Source organism: Panthera pardus, unplaced genomic scaffold (assembly GCF_024362965.1).
Source record: "Panthera pardus isolate Hobbes unplaced genomic scaffold, ASM2436296v1 HiC_scaffold_17, whole genome shotgun sequence".
Lineage (NCBI taxonomy): Eukaryota > Metazoa > Chordata > Mammalia > Carnivora > Felidae > Panthera > Panthera pardus.
In genome coordinates, this window is record NW_026526732.1 from 39,253,731 (window position 1) to 39,278,538 (window position 24,808).

General features: G+C 36.7%; 1 protein-coding gene across 2 annotated transcripts in view; it reads right to left on the reverse strand.

The window, feature by feature from the left end:
- RNF217 (ring finger protein 217) overlaps positions 1–24,808 on the reverse strand; it is a 130,608-nt gene that overhangs the window by 35,274 nt on the left and 70,526 nt on the right. Inside the window, exons 2-3 of one of the 2 annotated variants that reach the window (XM_019418247.2) lie at positions 16,940–17,173; positions 3,451–3,615 (exon numbers count right to left, since the gene is read on the reverse strand). In XM_019418247.2, the coding sequence (XP_019273792.2) occupies positions 3,451–3,615; positions 16,940–17,173 (399 nt within the window). The remainder of the gene's footprint in view (positions 1–3,450; positions 3,616–16,939; positions 17,174–24,808) is intronic. The other variant, XM_019418248.2, reaches the window with a different exon arrangement.

Genomic DNA, 24,808 nt, shown 5'->3' on the forward strand with positions numbered 1-24,808 from the left:
GCTGGAGAGGCAAGATTCTTGATAAATTTTTTCTCTTTTCCAAATTTCTATTATGTTATAGGACTTTTGTAAACAAAGCAATCATTTAAAAATCACAATTATTAAAATTATGAATCAATCTAAGAAAATATACCTATGCAGGGTATAAAAATACCGAAATACTTTGGCCATAACAAAATTTTAAACACATTTGATTATCATTCAGAGCAGATACTTATGAAAATATATATAACTGTTTTGTTCACTTGCATTATGCAAAATTGTTCTTTTTCATAAACTCTTAGCATCTTCCTCTTTTATATTTATAAATTTAATTCTTTTAATTGAAAATAAATAATTTTAGGGGATCCTGGGTGTCCAGTCAGTTAAGTGTCCAACTCTTGGTTTTGGCTCAGGTATGATCTCATGGTTTGAGAGATTGAGCAAGGAGCCTGCTTGGGATTCTCTCTCTCTCTCTCTCTCTCTCTCTCTCTCTGCCCATCCCCTGCTCACACACAGACACACAGACACACAGACACACACACACACACACACACTCTCTCTCACTCTCTCTCCTCTCTCTCTCAAAATAAGTAAATAAACATAAAAAAAGAAAACAAATCATTTTAATACACATATTTTCACTTCTATTAATTTCACACTGATTTCTACTATGCATTCATAGCCATTTAGTTTAACTTGCTTCATATTTATTTATTTTCCAACATTTTATATTTATAAATTTAAATGATTATTTATGAAAGCAAAGCCTTGGAGTATAAGATAAGTATTAAGTCATCGAGTAGTGTCTCCTCATGGATTTCTGTTATAAGAATTAATGTTTCATGGGGGGAAATAATTTTAAGGTACAACAACAAAAATCACAGTTAAGAAAATGCAAAGCTATAAAGTCATATGCTTAAAAGAAAAGGAAGACTGAACCATTTGTATTCAAATCATGCCCTAAAATATGACATAAATGACATGAATTGTATGGAACCTGATTCTCACCAGAAAGTAGATTCTGTGCTACACACTATCACATAAGTGGATTTCGTGGTTCCTTGGCTCCTTTCCTTTCAGCCATTTAAAAGCTAATTCTTTTTCAAGCCCCAACATTTTAGCTATTACTTCAAAAAGCAACCAGTATGGATGTTCTCTCTTAACTGTTTATCTATACTTGTTAAAACTGTGGGAAGTTGTTAGAGCATTCAGAAAACTCCTTATAGTTGGCTGCTTTTTCTTTCTATATATCAGAGTCCACTTAATGTTAGACTGAAGGATTACAGTAACCAATGTATGTTTTTATGTATTACCTCAATTCATTCAGAATTTCCTCAATGTGCAATGCTGCTCTGCTCATTCAGCATATGGTTGTGGAGCCAGGCTAACTGGTAATTGTTTTTACAACGTTCCAGAGAAATAAAAAGTATACTTTTGAATAAAGTGTTAAATAGAATGACTTAACAGCAGTTCTAAATTCCTACTGGTCTTTATTTAGTTGAAAGTGAGTAGCAGCTTTGAATAAACTGAAAAGGCAAGAGAAAGGAGGAAAGGCCTCATTTTCTCATTGTTCTTCAGTGTATGAAAAATGGAAGTGTACTGAGCAGTTGATGCAGTGATCTGGAACAACTCTAAAATCAAAACGATAATTGTGGATGAATTTGCCTTCCACAGGGAAAACAAAGAAAGCTTTAGCTCAAACATCTTTAGACATGGCTTTTAAGGAGCCAGGCCATCTAAACTATTTCAAAAGTTTTTTCAGTTGCTAAGATTGCAACATGTTATTTGAGGCAATACTTTTACTTACTATATGTGCAAACTAGTATGTGAATCTAATACAGTGAATCTGTGCATTACATTTATGCTCATTAATAGGCTTCAGAATATGCTTTATTACTTCAAGTAGGATTTAAAATGATTAATTTTTAAAAATTTTCTGAGAAGTCAAATTTTATTTATCTGGTGCTAAGTCTCCAGGAAGGAATTGCAAAATTGTTCTTAGGCCCAATCTGCACTGATTTCTTTCTTCTTTCCTTTTAGGTTAAAGTTAGTTAACATAGAGTATAGTATTGCTTTCAGGAGTAGAATTTAATGATTCATCACTTACACCCAGTGCTCCTCCCAAAAAGTGCCCTCCTTAATGTCCATCACCCACTTAGCCCACTCCACACCCTCCTCTCCTCCAGCAAGCCTCAGTTTGTTCTCCATATTTAAGAGTCTCTTATGGTTTACCCCCCTCTCTGTTTTTATCTTATTTTATTGTTCCTTCCTTTCCCCTATGTTAATCTGTTTTGTTTCTTAAATTCCACATGAGTGAAATCATATGATAATTTGTCTTACTCAGCGATCAAAAAAAAAAAAAATGCAATCTTGCCATTTCCAACAATGTAGATGGAACTAGACTGATTTCTAAAGATTAATTTGGCAAAAAGTGGAAAACATACGGAAGAGTGTACATATACATATATACACATATAAGTTTCTAAAGTGAGCTTTGAGGAAAAAAAAAAAAAAGAAAAACTCCAAACTTAAACAGATCCCTATCCTGTAAGTATCAAATCCAAAGTTTTCTGGCTGGATTTACTTGCTGATTTCTCTGCAGGTGAGCCTTCCCTGGCTGTTTGCATGGTTGACTTTCAACATGTAAATCTCAGCTCAAATGCCTACTAACTTTTGATTGCCTGCGTGATAATCAAGAGAAAAATGAGAAATGGGATTCATAAAATCCCTAAGTTCTGACTTCAGCTATTAGCTTTTACCGCACCAGATTTACAAAAAGCAAATGATCAGCTTAATGTAATCCTTAAGTGATAAGCAATGGAAGAGGGAGAGAAAAGCAAAGGATAGCAGGACTCAGAGCGTGCATAATTGAATAGTGATTATAGTACATGTGGGAAACTAGAAATAATATTTTACATTATTTTCATTTCGGCTTTTCCCTATACACACATCTCCATTTTTAGTTTTAGGTTTTTTTTTTGAACAATTCAGATTTTTTTAATGTTTATTTATTTTTGAGAGAAAGAGAGCACGCACACGTGTGGACATGAACCGAAGAGGGTCAGGGAGAGAAAGGGGAAGAGAAGCTGAAGCAGGTTCTGCACCGACAGCAGTGAGCCCAAAGTGTGACTCAAACCCAGGAACCATGAGACCATGACCTGAGCCGAAGTCGGACACTCCGCTGACTGAGCCACCCAGGTGCACCACACCTCTCCATTAGAACATAAAAACTTTGAAGGTTAAAATCAGTAATTATATGTAGCCTCCTTAAATTTTGAAGTACAATGCAAGTAAAAAGAATATACATCGTTTATATGCAAAAATCTTCCATTTAGTTATGTAATATAATTACTCTTCTAAAATGAAACAGCAAATAACCTGCATTAAAACAGTTACACAATACAATTCACTTCAATATTGTAAATGTTACCGTTCAGTGATTTTCTGGGCAAAGGTTAGTTTTCTCACCTTGCACTTTGGACACTTCTGGGCATTCCTCTGCCCATGCTCAATCTCACTGGCCCAGTGACGCAACAACTTGTCCCCTTTTTTGTACTCCTTGCAGCTAACACCTTCATGCCAAGGAGAGTGGCACTTAAAACACCAGATGAATTGGCAAGTGGGGCACTGGATCTGTATAAGGAAAAGTAACATTAAGCACTGGTAGACATATTGACAGTTCCTAAGAGGATAAGAATGATGATGCTTGAGGAGATTAGCTTGAAGGTTATAATCTGTCCAGACTTAAAATATTACCCCGCTATAAGATTACACTACAATGAGATGTAACTGTTCTATTATTAAAGGAGGAAAGAATTGCTTTGACATGGATGGTAAGGCTGTTTGTAGACCATACTGGAAATAAACATTGGGACATTCTGGAAATTATTTTGGCTTTAAGAAAATCTTCTAGATTGAAGCACAGAGTAAGATCTGAAGTCCACAATGCTCTGAACCTACAAACTGAGGCTGCTACCTTGAAATTCACATTTTCTTTGAACCAATTTCCCAGGAGTTTCCATTGCTATTACCAATGGCTTCATTAACTTTTATAAAATCAAAGCCCCACAGATGCTCCATCAAATGAAAAACACACTGGCAAATAAACTACTATACCAGCATTTACTAGGTAAATGCCATCTAAAATAAAGGACATGTCTCATTTGTTATTAATCTAAGGGAGGTTAATTATAAAATTAATACAAAGGATCCTATTAGAAATATATCTGTATGGTGATCCTGTGGCCTGTACCTAGGAATCCATCAAAAAAATGTCTTTGCATTTTCACTATGTAGAGGTATATGTGAGAGTATGTGTTTATGTTCATTGAAAATATCTGTTTTCCACTTGATATGGAAGACATTTTTCTTACTTCCTTCATTTTGAATGATAGTGAGGTGTCCCATTCTCATACAATATTTCTGGTGTTCACTCTCCAAGAACATATAGGCATAATTTGGATTTCTCAGCCCTGCTGGATTAAAGTGAATAAAATGTCTCAATATAAACAAAACGGATAACTATTCTCCGTGCTCCTGTATATTATTTCACACAGCATGAGTGAATTTACTGACTACACTTTGAAAACTAGTTAGAATTTCTTTTGGTAAACTGCTGACAATATCTCTGCTTATTTTCTTGGAAAACCACTTTTTTTTTTTTGACAACAAAGCTTCCGATATAGAGATTAACCAAGGAGAAATTACAATCACAGATCTTATAACTCAAAGCACTGCAGTTTTTACTAATGTCAAGAATAGATAATATTCTTCCTATGTAAACATGAAGTAACAAAAGTACTTTTGCTTTTAATTTATATCAAAACAAAATGTTATTTTGTCAGAAAATTTTAAACATCATGTCTATTTATTGAAATTCTCTTAGGTATAATATTTATACCACTGCATGACATGAAGTATTTATTTTTACCTCCAAAATAATGCTACAAAGTAGACAGAATCACAAGTTTATAGATAAGGAAACTAAGGCTCACAGAGATTAAATAACTTGTCCAAAGTAACATAGCAAGTTTGCCTTAAGAAGAAATTTAAACATAAGTTTGTCTAGCTCCAAAGCCAGCAAGAAAGAAAGTATTCTTTCTTCAGCATTTGAAAACAAAAAACATAGAAGTCAAAGCCATGGTTAAGCTATTCAGTAAGTCAGAATTCTTCATGACTACCAACAAAAAGTGAATGTTGAAAATCCTTTTCAAAATTTTATTTACAGAAATTAGGAGACTTCTTGGTTATAAAAGGGAGGCATGTTGCTATTTAGCCATTTAAAGTAATCATTTTTGCCTTCTCTGGTCATTAAAGTTAAATAGTCATTTTAAAGTAAGAAGAATGAGTTGAAGTGGGTAAACTCCAGATAATAAAACAATATAAAACGATCATCTCCCCCTTGTCATTGAACAATGAGGAATAAACGTAAATATCACATGAGGCATATGAATGTAACTTTCTCATGTAATGAATGAAATGGGGAAGAAGTCAGAAAGACTCGTTTTTCCTCACGCGTCTGTGATTATCAGGACTTGAATATTTAAGTAAATTCCCTTCTATTCAACATGATTCATAATTTTAAATCACTGACCTCTAGCACTGTCAAATAAGAAAAAAAACTTCTTTGCTTTTTAATCAGTCAGATTGTGTTTATGAAATGAACAGAAGAATGAATGAAATGGCACTTTGACACTGGGATTAACTCTGTGGATGTCAGACATCAAAATGGTTCAAGGATCTTTGTGACCAAGTGCTAAACTATCACTCCTATGGATCCCTAATGAAGACAATTAGAACCGTATGACTCTCCTACGGTACCAGAATGATAAAGAATCTGATACGTGGGTGTCTACACCAGGGACTCAGGCTCCCAACTTTGCATAATAAACAGCTAAGTCCTGTGGCAATCTTCACCAACGCGAACTCGGTGGCAAACTGTGAAAAGAGTTTCGCAGTAAGCTCTCAAATGAAGATGAATAATTTAAATTCAGATCCAACTGCTTACTGCCTCTCACTGAAAACATTAAAATAACTATTGTTTTGCTCTGGAGTAAGATAATAAAAGGATTAATAGTCAACCCCAACAACACTGTTGTTCTATATTGTCTACATGCTGTTTGGTCTGAAGATGCCTTATTCATTGTGACCTTAACCATATTCAGAATTGGCCTTCTATAAAACACAAACGGACATCACTGCTGCATCTTCTTCCACTCCTTTTTTTAATACTTCTTCCTCCACATGAAATGCTGTCTTACAACCACAGCCCTTCCACACGGAGTGCCTGCCTTCTGAGTAATTATATTCATGCAGAGGCCACTACATTCTATCCTTTCTGTCCCAAGTGTGGTTGGAGGGGCAGCTACATCAGCATCGCCTGGTAGTTTGCTGGAAACAAAAAATTCATGTCACGGCCCTTACCTACTGAACTAGAGCCTGCATTTTCACAAGGTCCCCTGGTGATTCACATGCATGCTAAAGTTTGAGAAGCTCTGCTCGATACCATCTGACCCTGTATCCCTGGTCACAACTGATTACAATAGGGATGAGTCCCTCAGCAAACGCATGTATCCACTGGCTGGCAAGCAGTCTATGGGGTGGCTGGCATGAGTTTGTGTAGCCGGGTGCTCATAGTTGAACAGAGATTCGGCAAGACAGATTTATTCTCTTGAGGAGTGAAATGGGGATACACATAAACTTTACCTCTGCTGTGAAGACAAAGGTGAGAAAAGCTGAGTGAGCACAGTGCAGATCACAGAAGGGAACAGCAGATCACAGAAGGGAACAACGGACATTCAAGTCCAGTGACGCAACAGAAGGGCTCTCATGCAAACAGAAAGAGTGCTGTATTTTCAGTGGCTGCTGAGGCTGTTTTCCTGCCCTTCCTTCTTCCTGTGGAGCCTTGCAGGAAACCTCGTTAACTCAGGTAGCTTGAAAAAAAGTATATCTCTGTCTCTTGTAATTGGAGAAAGTCCAATGAACACAATCTGTCTATTGAAATCTTATCCGGATCAAACACGACTTGCTTGAAGATGTCTTCCCTATTCCTCCCAAAGAGATTCAGTGTCTCTTTTACAGAACTCCCATTAGACATGTAGATGTCTAATCTCCTTAACAGGCTACAAGTTCACTGAGGACAAAGGATGTCTCAGGCATCCTGTATTTCCTGAGATAAGTAACATAGAACTTCTGGCACATGGCAGGCACTCAAAGTTATTTGTAAAATGAATTATTTTGCACACAGGAAGCACTACATATTGGGTAACATTAAATGAATTCAAAGAAAAATCAACATATCTATCTAATTTATGACTAATGGCTGAGATGGTATCATTATTTCTTAGATTACTAGATGATATTTACTAAATATTTTATCCACATGACATTTTACTGAGCATCACGATCATGATCAAACTCTCCTACAAGAGACAGGGGGCTGCAAGTGTTTTAAGAATAAAGTTATCAGAGTTAAGAATCTTGAATAACTTGTCCCAGAATCCATGAAAGATTAAAAAACCTTTATATTACATTTTTGACTTTTGAATTCCTTTAGTTTTTACAGAAATATGGGCTACAGTGACACTCAGATGACAGGTTAAACCCATCTACTTGCCCTCAGCAAATGGTGTTTTCTCTTGACAGTTCGTCATACCAAATAAAAAAAAAAACACAACATAAAAGAGTTCAAAACCAAAAGGCACCCCAGAAACATCTTTTTTTTTGGCTGAAATTCTATACACTCCTATATATATAATTATTTTAAATCACAAAATCATTACTTACTAAACATAAAATACTAGATAATCTCTGTGTATAAATGCAGCATTGCAAATATGAGCTAACTCAGTTTTCTAAGAAGAATTTGTTTTATTAGAACTATAGGTTAAGACAGATACTCAATAATAAAACATATTCACCATTCATTTACCCATTCAAAAAATATTTATTGAGTACCTTCAAGTAGTAGGTACTGAATGTACTGATTTTAGGCACATAAAAAAGAATGAAAATACTTATCCTCAAGGAATTTACTGAAGACAGACAGATACAAACCCAGAGAGCTATAAAACGGTGTCATAACCACTAAACTAGAAGCTTCGACAAGTGGGTGCCATAGCAAAGGTGTTTCAGAGAAGGCTGGAAGAGTAATGTTCAGAGAGAATGTGGCCTTGAAGGTTGAGTGGAATGTGTCTGGGGCAAGTGGTGGGGTAACACTTCTGGCAGAGGGCACATCCAAAGCTATCACAGAGGCTGAAAGCACCCAGTGCATGGGGGGAAATAGCAAGTGTTCTAGTATGGCCCAGAGATGTCACCTCAACTGGTTCAATCCTCAGCCTTGCTGAAGTGTCTAATAAACAAGTCCACTCAGTCTTACATTTATGCTCCTATACTCTTGATGCGTCTCTCAAAATACACTGTGGTCCAGAACTTGCTTACATGAAACATACAACTTATGGCTTTGTCCGTAGCTTAACATGACTTAAGTCTTTGTCAGACTAGGCTGTGCCCTGAAGAAACTGATCAGTATATAAATAATAGAGAAATGGCATGGTTATAAAAAGTTTTATGATAAGATGGTTTTCTTGAAGACAAGAAGATTGTGAAGAAGTACAGGGTACAATAGAGAGGAGAAAAGTATTCTTTGATGCATGGCTTCAAATACTTTCAAAGAAGCACTATTTGCTCCCTTATATGATCAAATCCTAAAGCAAGAGTGGCAGGTTCTCCACATGGGGAAAACATGGCTTGACTTCTTGCCTTGATTCTTAGTCTGTAAGATTAGTCCATTAGTCCCCTTCTACTTGGGATCTCTCCCTGAATATAGTGCCAGTAATATACAGGCTTCACGAGGCACTGTTCCCTGAACACAGTCCAAATGTGGCCCAGTGACCCTTGCCTTAATTTCTCACAGCATAGTGAACCTAAGCTGGAAAATGAAAGGAAAACTTTCCTAGAGGGTAGGGATCAAATGAGGGCAACAAACAAACAGACAAACAAACAAACAAACAAAGAAACAAAAAACAAGTTAACACATAAGATAACCTGTATGGAGATATAGTGGTTATTTATATAAATAGCCTTACTGACATCCCTCATATTGATTTCTAGGCTCCTTTTACATATGCAACACACTATTTATCACACAATACATTCACTTTAGTACTAGCTTTCATTTTCAATAGAAAGACATACTCTTCTAGGGGTTCTGTCTTTGCAAAGAGTCCTCTCTCCCTAATTTGAAAAACATTGTTTCATACCAATCCATTTTGCTTCTACCACTTGGAAACACCTTTAAGCATTTGTAGACTTTTCCTCTAAACCTAGAAAGCAAGGCCCAGAGAAGAATCTGTCTCAACTTATTTCTTGTTTGAAGACTTACCTCTTCATAGGTGAACATAATTGGCACTGGAAGATTCTGCCCTGATTTAATCCAAAATTACTAGCCAGAGCAGTATGGCATCATCTAATTTTCAATAAGACATCTATTCTGAACACAACACAATAAGGCTAATATCTCAGAGTCAACCCACCTAAAGAAGCAGGAGGACCATCTAATTACATAGTGTACGTGGGGAAATGGGACTATTGTCTGTGACCAAAGGTAAAAACAAGAGATAGGTCTCAGCCTGAAGGTAACAATGAATTCTTTCAAAACAGAAGGGAATTAGTCTGTAAGTAGAAAGTTTCTTAAAAATGGGAGTGTTGAATCAATGTCTGAATGGCCACCTGTAAGCATTTTGTAGACACGATTTATGCACATGAAGACTGTTGCATTAGGTTCCCGTACAGATCTGAGAAGGTACATATGGCAAGGTAGAAGTACAGAGTATGGTAGGTGAGAAATGCACAGAAATTCCAGACCATTTTAGAATGAGCACCAGACTTGGCTTACTTCTACCCACTCTTCTGCACATGGTCAGAGAGAAATGATTCTTCAGCTTGTCTCTTCTGCTGAAGACCCAAGAGATGAGGTAATGAAGTGAAAAAAACAGCAACAGTTTTCAGTCTCAATGTAGGTCGGTTTATGGTAGCTATGAGTCTTGATTATAACAATTATTGTACTTTTTCTAAAACATCAGATGGAGGCTAAAATACTAAATGAATTCTAATATTTGGCCTTTGTTGTTAGAAGTTCAAGTAAGGAAACTATAAAATATTGCAGCTAATTTATACATCAAGAAAGCAAACAAAGAACTTTAGTAAAGCACTTCATTAGTAACTAGAGGGGAAAATGCATCCCAATAAAATTTAGTAGATCTGCATCATAGCTGAGTGTTACACATTTTTTTCAAAGTTAGCATATATAACACACCCTTTGTTTAAGCTGGCTTCTTTAAACCAGGGTAGACGACTTCATCTTTATCTCGCTCATAAATCTATGCTAGCAACAATCATTTAAGAAACTATACTTGTTTTCTACAGCTCCCAACAACAGTGATGCATTAATGCCAAGAGAAATTGTTGTGTATTATAGCATAAACTGATCTTGCAGGGCTGATGCACAATGTGATTCTCAATTTGTAAACATTGTCCATTTAAAGTGATGGTGTCAGGGAAAAACCAAAGAGCAAAGCAGCATGCTAGCCACACTTTCATGGGAAACCTTTAAAAATTTTTGTACACAGAAAAAAATTCTCAAATTATCTTTACTAAAAGAAAGCTTAAGCATATTTATTTATTTATTTATTCATTCATTTATTTATTTATGAAAATTGTTTATTGGAGGTACACCTGAAGATGTGCAGCTGGCATTTGAATAAAGAATAGGCAGGCCCACAGAAGCAGAAATAGTGGGAAGTCACTGTTAGCACCAAAGAGACAAGGCAGGAAAGAGGTTTCTGCAGCTCAGTGAGAATTAGAAATATGGGGGGATGGGCAAATGAGGAGGGCACTTGTTGGGATGAGCACTGGGTGTTGTATGAAAGTGATGAATCATGGGAATCTACCTCCAAAACCAAGAGCGGACTGTATACACTCTATGCTAGCCAACTTGACAATAAATTGTATTAAAAGAAAAGAGATATGGAGGAGGGACCACCCAGCGGGAGGTACAGTCATAAAAGGGACATGGCTACTGCTAGAGCTTTGCATTGAATTAGGAAGGGAGTGAGGAAGTAATGCATCTACTGTTCTCTCCTCCCATCTTCCTGTTTCCTGCCAATGCCAACATTTGGCTGAACCCAAATAGGAATCAAGATGTCAGGGAATCTGGAGAAGGAGTTCAAAGAGGCAACTTTCTGGAGTACAGAACAGGTCAGAGAGGATTGAATAATAGACACAGGAAGAGGGTAAATTCAGTATTATCAGAATTCCAGCCTTCCAGTTAAGCACATTTCAAAGTATACCAATTACAAACAAAAAGCCCACTGATTTGATTATAAAGCCCTTAGAAAAGTTCTTTTGCCATGCAAGGAAACCATGTATTTGCACAGCTTTATAAAATCTGATTTCTACCCGGAGAGAGGAAAAAAAAAAGACTGCTAAATATATAAGGTAAGAATATAGAGGGAGTTTCCCTAGGATATTTTATTGGCTTTTTTCTTTCACCTTACAATGAGTCAAAGCACCATTTTGTGAATTTTCAAGGTTTTGTTTAATATTTGTGGGAAGAAGAGTGGAGATTATTATTAGTTATGCCTGAAGGAAATCATAAAGAAAATGATCACTATCATGTTTCCTTGTTGATTATGCATGTCCTTCAACTTACTCCAAATCAGTATGAAAAGGGGGACCATTTCTTCGTTTACACCTGGAAATAGGAAGAAAACCTAGGGCTGCACATACCTCAGTATTTTACTGAGGAGTATAAAATGTCTGCATTTAATCATTTGCCATTCTCTCCTTTTTCCCATGAAAAACCATACTTTCTCTACCTCCCAAAATATGTGTTATACATTTCTGTGAATTCAGTCACCTCCCTCCTGCCTCAACCTCCTCAAATATTAATGCTTGCCATAAGATCCCTCCTCATGAGATCCATGCTTCTTGGATACCCCTTTGAGGCCCCAAAGGGTCTTCAAACAACATTAGCAACACATTTCAAGATGAATTTGTTTTTCACTCCTCAAAGTGACTCCTCTTTAAGACATAGTCAATATCATCCCTCCTTGACTCCCACCATCCACCAGTCACCCAATCTTTTATTCCACCTGTCTTGTTCTTGACTCCTCTATATTCCTCCCAATAACCTAGGATTGCTCATTCTGTGGCCCTGCCTAATAATGATGGCAAACATAATAATTTCTAGCAAGTGTTGAACACTTAGAATGTGTCACACATGGTGCTAAGCACTTTACATGTGTCACCTTGTTTAATCCTTTCTATGCCCTTTTGGCAGGTACTATTAGTAACCCCAGTAAAAGATGTGAAAACTCACAGGTGCAGAACTAGTATGTGGAAGGCTGAGAGTTTAAATCTAGTTTGAAGCCAGTTCTCTGACCCACCTTTTCCAGCTTGGCAAATTCAACATTTCAAGGCTTAGTTTACTCTTTAATGAAGCCTTTTAAATCTCTCCTGACCTTTCTTCTCCCATGCTCTCAGCATTTTCTATGCACATTTATTACAGTACACATTATTATATATGCATTTTCCCGTTTATTAGTTCCGCCAAATATATTTTAGAGCACAGTCTATCAGATACAGGGCTTGGCACAGCTTATCAGCAGTCAGCGAGCCTGGACCTGGCCTCCTAGAAACCAGTGGGAGAGACTTTAAGCAAATAACCACACACATATAACCATAATATCCCAAATGATAGCTGCTATGAAGAAAAACTTCTTCTAGTGGTAATGTGTCTGTCTCCAGGTATCGCATGAACACCATTAAAGCCACAACTTTAGCATTTTAATTTTATCATCACTAATGTGTTCACTACATTGATATGCAGTTGTATTAATAAATTATAGGAACCGTTCAGGCTAGAAATTTGATTTCTAATTGGAGATTGAAATCAACTTTAAAGAAACGAAATGATAAGATATTGTCTCATGACAGGAGTTGCAGGAACAAGAAGATAAATATGGATGAGAAAACCTGGATTTGCACAAAGGCAAGTTTGTCTCCAGGTAAATCGCTCAATTCAGGAATATACTTGTTCTATTTAATATAGTAGGAGTTTACTGGAGTTCAGAACATAACGAAAAGCTCTATGTACTCAAACTTCTGCCAGAAAGGAGATGCTGAATGAGGGCTTGGAAGATGTACTGCACCTAAGAGTTCTTCTTACTGCTTGTTGATCTATTCTGTTTATTCCTTTTTCATCTGCAGTGTACAAAAAATGTAACAAGTGGTATTTGCAAAGCTATTCAAATGAAATCCCAAAATATGATATTTTAGATTTCAAATTTCATGTGAGATGATGTATCCAAAGGTATTTCCTACTACAAAATAGCTGAATTGACAGAAATCATAATAAATGCTCAAAGAGTGACACCTTGGATCATGAACTATAATTCAATGACACAAAAAGAGTAATAATGAAATACACATTAAAGTGTTTTATCAATAGGTACGAAACCCACTTTAGGCCACAAACAATATTATAATGAGATTTTAAATTGCCCAGGCATGTTAGATCTTAGTGGTAACCTTTTTCTCCCCCTCTGTTTCTGCTGTGTTATGACTCAATTCATTACATTCAAGTACTTTAATTCTTAAAGTTATGATGAACTATACCAGGTTGGAAGTGGGTTCTGTTACTGGGGAAGTGGAATTTTTAAAACTAGAGCAAACCCAAAAAATAGGCACTGACGTACTGCAAAGAACAAAGATACTAGTCTCAGTGTAGGGTGCTATACTATAATCATGAATATTGCAGTTGGTTTGCTGATACATTCATGTTTGAGCTCTCCTTACTCATGAGAATCCAGACAGGCATGGATACCTAAATCAAGTAGTTCATGTTAATGTAAGAGCTTAGACTTTAATGCTGAAAAATGCTACATAAACATTGTATGAAATAGTAAAAACCACTGCTTCAGGAATTGTGTGTTATCCCTAGAACTTTGTACAATATTGAAAGGGGGAATAATTTATCTTTTCTGTTAGACATCTTCTCAAGAGTAAAGATGAGTAATAACAGTAATCATCCCCAAATTCTGTGGTAGCTTTACATTTTTTGGAAGTTGCTTAACAGTTTTACTTTATATTGAGATTTTCATCTCTTACCCATTATCAAGGATTTTAAGTGTTTGTGATCAACATTTATTTTGTGTTGAATTTCTCCTCTCCTTGAAACAAATTCCCTTCTCCTTTGCTAATCAGAAGTAAAAAACTGAGCTTACTAGGTTTGACATCTTGATCCATTTGTCCCCTACGTTTCTTCTTAGGTACAACCCAACTGATAGGAAGCCTGGTATTGGCAAATGTTATCAGAGAGTTCATGGTTAACTGAAAATCGTACAAATATGGGATCTTGTATTTTCAATTTTTACATATTTCCCTCTCAATACATGTGCATTCTAATAAATCATGCTCATCATCAAATGATTTGGTGATTTTGGATGAAATGAGACCTATAAAATTTTACTATAGCTATAATTGCACCTTAACTTGAATCTGTCACCCATTTACTAAGAACAATATATTTTTAAATAATTTCCACTTTGACTCAATTATGCATACATGTTTTAACTATCCAAAATTCTAAAATAGCACAGTCTGTTTATATATATAGAATATATACAGTTTATACATATTCTATATATTCTCTATATAATATCTATTAATTGTATCAATATGTATTTTATAAACAAATTATATAAAATATATATTATATATATGATTCCAAACATAAGAAAAAAATATCCTAAGTTGGGATAAGAAGTCCTTGTAAAATTAGTAGTTTCTTCTTTTAAAATTTTTTTTTAAGTTTATTGATTTGTTTTGAGAGCGTTAGCTTGAACCATGGAGTGGTAGAGAGAGGGGGAGAGAAAAATCTTAAGCAAGCTCTGCATTGTCAGTGCAGAGCCTGATGTGGGGCTTGAACTCACGAACGGTGAGATCATGGCCTGAGCTGAAATCAAGAGTGGGCCATTTAACTGACTGAGCCACCCAGGTGTCTTCAAAACGAATAATTTCTGATAACACCAATAACATAAAATTGGAAGAAAAATAACTTAACCTAAGAATATACAGAGTCAAATAAATGTATTCTATTGATGGGGCACCTGGGTGGCTCAATTGGTTAAGCATCCAACTTCAGCTCAGGTCATGATCTCACAGTATAAGTTCAAGCCCCGTGTCATGTAGGGTTGTGTGCTGACAGCTCAGAGCCTGGAGCCTGCTTCAGAGTCTGTGTCTCCCTCTCTCTCTGCCCTTTCCCCACTTGCCCTCTGACTCTCAAAAATAAAATAAAATAAAATTAAAAGTATTCTACTGCTATTAAGTCAGTATTCAAAATCACCGTAAGTGCACTATTTTAGTTATATAGTTTGCAATCTCAAACATGTACTTTTTAGAGAACAAAAAACAAGGGTTTTCTTGATAGTTATGAGACTAGCCTGCACCAAGGCAGTAAATAAAAGAATTAACTATGAGAGCCAAGCAATTTCAAAGCCCAGTTACTCAGTAAGAGGCTTTGACTAACCTACTCTAGCTCATCATTGCAACGAGTAGAGGAAGGTACTTTCTAAACCACAGTCCCTCAAAGCTACAGAATGAATAATGCAGAAACCACTGCTTCTCACACCAGAGCATGGGCAAAGACTTACCTTAAATGGAGACGACTTCAAATAGCCTTTGAAACCTCTTCATCCTGCCATTCTGCTGTAATGACAAGGATGAAAACTACTGCCATGGGCCTCATTGTCTTCCCTCTTCATTTACTGCACACTAGACCAGGTGAGGCTCAAAAAATTGCAAGACAGTTGTTCTGGGGTGGGCCTGGGGCACTGGGTGTCTAAAACCCCTCCGGGTGATTGTAATGTACAGTCAGTGCTATGAATCAGTGATTTGCTCCCACAGTTGCTGCTCTCATTTGCCTGTCTTCAGTCTTGCCCTCCCGTGACATCCTCCACTAATGCTGCCAGAATGATCTTTCTGTAATGCCTACAGAATTAAATTAAAACTGAGCACAGTGGAAGACTCAACATGATCTGCTTTTAAATACCTGACCAGCTGCCTCTCCCTGGCTCTCTCCTGACGAGCTCCACCAAGCACCTGTTTCCAGCATGCCTGCCTCACCCTCAGGGCCTGCACACTTACCCATTCCTTGCTCTGACATGTTCTCCAACGTTTATCTGTTTATCTGCCTGGAGAACTGCATCTTCTGCAAAAAGTCTCTCCTGCCATCCTAGCCTCCACTCCTCCATCAGTGTTCTCAAAGCCCAAGTGTATTTGGGTTCTCGTTTTTTGTTTCTTCTGTTGTTGTTGTGTTTTGCTTTTGTTTTGTTTTTTTGACTAATCATATTGAACTGTCATTTTAGGACATGTGTCTCTCTCACCTTCACCTTCACTAGACATTTTTGGAGCAAGGACTAGCTCACATTTGCCTCTGTATCCCCCAAATTTAGCACACTGTCTGGCCTATACTGGCATTTTGTACTTGCTGAATACATGAATGAAAAGCATTTTATACTATTTGCACCTATCACAGACAGAGCCAGAAGAGATTCACTTTGGGTCCACTGAAAAAGTCAAGCTTACCCCCCAAAAAAGTATTAGTATTTACTTAATATTTAGTAATAGCAGTGACAATTACTTTAAAAAGATTAGCCTTTTGATTAGGCTACTAAATGAATTTTAAACATGGTTAAAGTCAAAGAAAAACTTTAATTTAATCCTCAAGAGTGCTCTCTTATCATCAGCCTCCCCAAACCACATATTTTTAGAATCACAGCCAATATACACTCACCTTAGACTTCTAAGGGAAGGAAGCCCACTTAATGCCCACCACAAGTTGGCCTAATTAGGCATCATGTGACATCTAACCCACAACTCTGGTGAACATGCTTACTTTGTATTTGCTTTCTGATCTGGAAGGGGTGGGAATATGTCCTTTTTTCTTGAAGGTTGTAAAGTGCTTGCACTGAGGACAAGGCTTGGTGCTGGAATCAATACGGCCAAGTTCCAAGAAGTACTTATATTTGATGGAATCTTCATGTGTTAAGTTATAGGTAATCGTTCTTTCTTCCAGGAATTCAAAACATTCTGTGATAGGGCATTTGATTTCTACTTGGCCAAGCTGTACCTGTGTGAAAGAGCAAATGGGAGACCCCCCCAAGAAAAGCACTGGTTAATTTTCTGTTCTTTTTTTTTTCCATACAGTATTGCTTATTTCATGATACAATAAAGGATTATTCGTCATTTTTCATGACTTCTAACCTAATAAATGGCAATCACTTTGGTACCTATATTGTGCAGTACCAAAATAATCACCATATAAAGTTTCCAAAATGATTTACAGCATATTTAAGCATTCTCTATCATCATGTTTGTAAACTTAAATGGACCTAAACCACAGGCTCACCAAAGAAGCAAATTATCATCCCATCCTTCCGGAAACCTCAGCATTCAGACAATGTTCCAGCTAAAGGAATAGTTGGATGAAAAAGTGATTCAGATTTTTCAACCTAACTACAAAGTACCTCAGCACTAAGTTTAAAGCACCTCTAACTACTATAAAGGAAGAACAAAGGATTTTCAAAGTACATATACATATATACAACACATAGTAGTTTTAAAATATTGCCAATAATAACTCCATTTTCCCTGACTCATCCATGTAACTAACATGGAATAGTTTTTATGTCATCAGAATCACAGGAGCAAGTAAGAAAATTACACCAATCACATTGATGCAAAAACAAAACAAAACAAAACAAAACAAAAAAAACACATGAGATCTGGCTACAACTGAGGTCATTTATAAAATGAACTTCTTCACAGGACCACAGAGTTAGGTTAGGAGAGAGGAGAAAGATATACTACAAGAGTACATTTAGCATTTGGTATGGGATTCTAGATAAGTTTGGCATGAAAGATTATAGCATATGAAGCACCAAGTGTGGACACGACTAAATTTTAACAAATGAAGAAAATAAACTACTTTGTAACAAAGAGTTCCAAGAATACTTTCCATAAGTAGTGAACAAGAAGTGTTTATATTTATACACCATGGCATCATAATCTCTTTTTGTATATCCTAATATAGCAAAGGGAGGCCGTGAAGGCTCCAAACGGCAAACAATGTTAAACCATCTCTTTCTCTCACTTGGGTGAAATGTCACTTGACATTCTGAGAAGGCAAAACACATTGACCTTAGTGAGAAAAGCCATCTGTGAAAACTGAGGGAGTGTCTGGAGAAAGAAAAACATCACCACAAAGAACAATTCCAAAAAAACACACAACTAACATCAGAGTAACTTTTTTTCCCACTTTGCTGTGTATCTGGCACAAATTTGAGGACAGGGAAAGTACACAGGCTGGGAGTGTGTGGGTGGCTGAGTCGGTTATGCATCTGACTTCAGTTCAGGTCACGATCACAGGGCTCATGAGTTTGAGCCAGTTCGTGAGTTTGAGCCCCACACGGTTTGTGAGCTCAAGCCCTGCATGGGGCTGTCTGCTGTAGTGCAGAGCCTGCTTCAGATCCTCTGTCCAGCCCCCCTGCCTACCCTTCCCCCCATTCTCATGCACTCTGTCTCCCTCTCCCTCTCTCTCTCTCTCTCAAAAATAAACATTAAAAAAAATAAGAGGCCACAGGCTGAAGGATACATGAGATGATACATTTAATACCAGTAAAGGACACGAGCCAGACTGATAATGAAATGAAAAAGGAGCGTTGGATAAACCTCCTTCTTAGGATAAACTTGCTGAAAGTGTATATTGCTACATAATGCTATACCACTATTGTATAACATGGTCTAGAGAGATTTTTCAAACAATGGCCTCAAATAATTTTTCTATTTTTTATGATGTCTGCTTTTAGTTACAATCAGATTTGCTTATTACACTTGTTATGGGGTTATGAAATGTGATTATAACCCAAATTAAGGTTTATAATAAATTTTTCAGTTATAGTTCAAGACATAAATCCTCAGAAGATTTTAAACAGACAAAAAAAAACATGTGTGACATTATTAAAAACTGGGTTAATGAAACATATGCAACTTTTTAAAAAACTATTACATGTTTCCTCTTTTAATATTCTGTCAACATTTATCAAGCTGATTCCGAGCCAGGTACTGGATTAGGTGCTGAAGCATTGCAAGTGCCTATCAGTAAAGAGGTAATCATGATACAGAGCAGTGACCATGCCTGATGGGCAAGAACAGGGTGTCAGGAGAGGATATGAGGAAGGCTTGGTAACCTTACCCTTGGGAGGTTCAGAAGAGGCTTCTTGGAAGAAGGAAGGTTTCAAGTGAGATCTTAAGATTAATAGAACTTAGCCAAACAAGGGTGAAGGTGTTTCAAACAGACAGAAGATAAAACACGGACAAAGGCTTGGCGGTAAGAGAATACGGCACATTTTAGTGGGGTACCCATAGTTTCCCCACATCCTAGTTGGATCAAATGTATACTGCCCTAAGGTATATGCATCTTAACTTAAAGATGACAGCCACAGAGGGACTGAAAGATGATCAGTAAGACTGGACCACAAAGTGAGAGTATATAAAAACACGGGTGTACAGATGAACTGAAATGAGAGCGTGAGGGCAGAGCACGGAACCACCCTAAAAGTGTGTTTGTTTTCCATATGAAAATGAAAAACCCCGACTTTCAGCATGTGAAAAACAACTCCTTTTCATTCCACAGAGAAAGAGTTCCTTTGGGCCATTTCAAGTGACTCTTTATTCTTGGGGAACAGCATACTTTAGGGGGTAGGAGTTATTTTTTTGGCTCCTTGGTCAATGTTTTAACCTGGCCTCCCTCACCTATAAGTTTGTTTGTTTGTATTTATTTATTTTTCAGAGACAGCGTGAGTGGGAGGGATAGGGGGGAGGGGACAGATGATCTGAAGCAGGCTCTGCGCTGACAGTAGTGAGCCCGATGTGGGGCACCTGGGCCAAAGTCAAACACACAACTGACTGAGCCACTCAGGTGCCCCACCTATAAATTTATTTTAACTGCACAAGTGACAACAATGGAAGCAGTAATTTCACAGCCACCCAGGGACAGTCAGGTCTTATAGAAATGAATGTAGTTTAGGGACCAGAACAACCCAAGGTAGCTCAAGGGAGCAGGTTATCTTATTACTCCTTCAGCAGTGAGTGTTCATTTCCACACCACATTGGGATACCTGTCATCTAACAAGCAACCAAGGACCTTGTCTTCTTCAGTGTTTTCCAAATCTGTCTGCATATCTATCCACTTGCATACAACACACACTTTCTTCGTGTTCTCAAACTCTCTGCATTTTGCTTATCCTGTACCTTCTCTTCTTTCTGAAAGCTGCAAAATCCTTACCCCACTGCAATGGACCAAATGATCTCTACTTTATTAAGCAGATAGAAGCAATATGATCATATTCACTCATCTTCCCGCTACCAACTCTCTCAGAATCTATGTCTCTATCTTTTCTGTCCTCCTTCCATCTAAAATTTAGGGCCTGAATCTGCTTCCGGGACAACTGCTTGTGTCTCTTAAAGTGTTTGCTGAGAATTCAGGTTTTCTGGCCCACCCAGGACCTACTAAATTTGAATCATTGCTGGTAAGCTAGTAATAGGCAGTTTGGAACAATTACTCATACAATTCTTCGAAGTACTTATAGTTTTGCATAGTAAGATTATCTCCTTTTTCATAATAAAATGCTACTCATGACCTATGCAATCTCTTGGCCTCTACATATCTATCTTTTTCAGAATAATTTCCTCAAAAAAATCACAAATAATCATGATTAAGCAAAGTGCATTCATTTATTTATTCAACAAGATATGTATTTCATCAGTTCAAGGACACAGTTTCTTCAGCATTTTAATATCTCAAAAGTCAGGACAGTCTTACAATCAACAGTCTTAAGCATTGTTCCATTGTTTAATTTGCAGTTTTTATTTTCTTGGTGGCACGTAACACAATATTATATTGTAATAATTGTATGTTATATACAATCATGTGTATAATATTGTATATTATACAATATAATACAATATATAACAATTGATCATGTCTTAGATTTCAATGAAATGTGTTTTTTACAGGTTAGGCACTATGGTGGACCCTGCAAAAATGAAGGGAGAGAGACACAGGGCTTCTATGCAGGAAATGAGAGACAAACAAGTAATAAACCAGGCAGATTATAGTCAGTGCTAGAGGGAACTATGAATCAGGGAAGGGATCTCCAAGGAGGTGACAATTTGAACAGAGAACTGAAGTGTCCTCATGCAGAGAAACTGGGGAAGAGACTACAGGCAACAGAGGCGAGGACATGGCCCCAGGGCAGAAGGTGCCTGATGTGCTTGTGTTCAGAGAACAGAACTGAGTGGCTGAGACACATAGCAAATGAGCCAGATCGCACAGGCCTTGCTGGCTGTGATAAGAACCTATGGATTATACTCTTAAGTTCAGTGTGAATCATTGAGTAGTTTTATGAGGCGAAGTGACAGACCTTGATTTACATTAAAAAAGTCACTCAGGGTCTTCCTGGAGAACGGACTATAGAAGGACAAAAGTGGACACTGGGAGAATAGGGCTCTAGATTATACTTTTCTTCTTACCAGTGGCCTCTGACTGTTTCAGCCCTCCAGGCAGTTGATGATGGATGACTGAACTAGGTGACAGAAGTAGCCAGATATAGGGTGCATTTTGGAAGACGAACCAGTGGGGTTTGGTGATGAGCCAGATATTGAAAATGAAGTAAAGGAAGGAAGCAAAGGTAACTCTAGGATTTTGGCTTGAATAATCAGATGATGGGCCAATGCTACTCACTGAGAAGTGTCTAATAAAATAGTTTCTGTAGATATGTGATATTTGCTAGACAGGATTCACTGCAAATTTATTATAGAAACAGGAATAAAGATCATTACTCCATCCAAAAGCCCATATATTTGCTCCTACAATATTACAAGTAAAAGATATAGGTCCAGGATATAAAGTAGCTTTAAGGTATGAATTCTGACCTTGTAGAACCTTAGAAAACAGGAATCAAATTTGTGTTGATAGCCTATTCTAGCAATTTGGATTTGATGATAAGAATTCCCTTGAATATTTTACCCACTGTTTAAAACACTTGTTTTGAATTAGGGTAATCATAAACATATGCAAAAGTAAGCAGATTGATTATGAATTCTTCAGTACCCATTCTCTAGCATCAACAATTATCAACTCTTGGCCAATCTTGTTTCTTCTGTGCACTGTCCATACTGTCCTCCCATATTATTTTGAAGCAAATAGTAAACATCATGTCATTTCATTCATGAATATTTCTGTATGGATCTAAAGAAAATAAGTTCTTTAAAATACATAACCATGATACCAAATATCTTCTTAAAATGACAATAATTCTTTAATATCAATTTAACAGTTCAAATAACATGTCATCTAACTCCTGTTTCAAGGATTTTATGTACTTAATATACTTAAAGATATTTTAAATTTATGTTGTATTCAATGCTAATGCCAGTTTATATCACTGAAAAATAGCTGTCCAATTCTTCTGGACAAAAACATGTCCATTCTTGTAAGACAAAATTACTTAACTCTAAATCAATCTCCAAGTGTCTCCAGGAGACACTATTACCCAGTTAACATTCAAGCTAAAAGGCTAACTTGCCACTTGGGACAACTCAGAAGTAATTTAGTGACACAGGTGAGGGAAGAGGCCTCTGGAAAAGTGTCAGATTAATTAAATCTTCCAAAGAAAAGGACAGAGAAAGTTTAAAACTTGGCTTTCAAAGCTTGATTTATGAAAGGTATGGTTTATGATTTCAATCTTGGTTGTAAGTGTTGGTCATAATAGTTTGCAGGGTTCCTTGAACTTTTGTTCAGTTGATAACAATTTTATTTTTCCTTAAAAATGGAACATGTTAATATGACAGAGGAGAAGAGACTACCACAACAAAAGCAATAACAATCATGAAATGTACACAGCACCTCCTACATGCCAAGCACTGTTCCTTCTATTTTTAAGTTTAACTTTTTAAAGTAAATCTCTACATCCAACATGGGAGTTGAAGTTACAACCCTGAGATCAAGAGTCTCATGCTCTAGAGACTGAGCCAGCTAGGCACCCTGCCAAGCACTGTCTAAACGTTATCTTGCATTAATTACTTAGTGGAGCACTAAAGAGGCAGATTCATTTTCAAGTTCATGGATCTCCCATGACTTTATCATTTATAGGAACGTGGCTGCTTTTTTTTACTCAACAGCTACTACAGAGCATTGTGCTAGATGCCTTTGAATATTTGAAAAAAAAAAAAAAACAACGAAAAACATCAAGTCAAATATCCCAGAAATTCTCTGAACCCCAAGCAAAATAAATACAAAGTGGGGCGCCTGGGTGGCTCAGTTGGTTAAGTGCCTGACTTTGGCTCAGGTCATGATCTCATGGCTCATGAGTTCAAGCCCCGCATTGGGCTCTGTGTGGACAGCTCGGAGCCTGGAACCTCTTCAGATTCTGTGTCCTCTCTCGTCTGCCCCTCCCCCACTCATGCTCTGTCTCTCTGTGTCTCTCAAGAATAAACATAAAAAATACTAATAAAATAAATACAAAGAAAATCAAGCCATAGGCACACCAAATAAAACTGTCAAGTACCAAACACAAAGTATCTTAAAAGCGAAAGAGGAAAAAGGTACTCCCACACAGAAAACTTCAGCCCCTACTATCTTGCTGGTAAATTCTACTGAGAATTTAAGGATGAAATAATACCAGTATTACACAACTACTCTTAGAGAATAAGTAAAAGGGTATGAGAGGGAGGGGTCACTGCTCAAGTTGTTTTATTAGGTGGACATAATCCTGATACCAAAACCTGAAAAAGACATTGTAAGAAAAGAAAATTTCTGACCAATCTCTTTATAAACATAGATGCAAAAATCCTAAACAAAATATTAGGAAACCAAACTGAACAATCTAAGAAAAAGGCATCAGATCATAATCAAAGAAGGTCTACTGCAAGAATACAAGTTTGGTTTGCATTCAAAGATAACTGGTATAACTCATACATTAATATGGGAGAAAAATCATATGATTATCTCCATAGAAAATTATCTTCCATAGAGGAAAAGTATTTGATAAATTCAACACTCATTCATGTTAAAATCTTAGCAAACCAGGAAGAGATGAAAACTCTTTGTTAACCTGATAAAGAGCATTTACAAGAAAACCTACAATAAACATCACATTCAATGGTGAAATACTGACAGCTTTCTTTTTGAGATTGGAAGTGGGTCAAGTATACACTGCCACCATTATTCAACATTGACTAGAGTTCATAGCCAACATAAGAAGAGAAGAGAAATGACAATAAAACAATTAAAAATGAAGATATAAGATCCTCCATTTCTCACAGATTGCATAATTATATATACAGAAAATACAAAATAATCTACAGATAAACTACTAGGATTAATAACTGAATTTAGCAAGTTTGCTGAATAAGTAAAATACACAAAAATCAAGTCAAACTAGTAACATGCAATGTGAAAAAATATTTAAGAATTATCATTTATAGCAATATAAAAAACATGCAGTATTAATAAAGTCAACAAAATATGTATAATACCACTCCACAGAAATATTTGAAATATTTTTAAGAAAATAAAAAGAAGTAAATGAATGCAAGGATACATCAGGTTCCTGAACTGGAAGGAAGTTTCAATATGGTAAAAATATAAATTCAGTCATATTAATCTATAAAGCTTCCTGCAGTTCTCTCTCTCCCTCTTTTC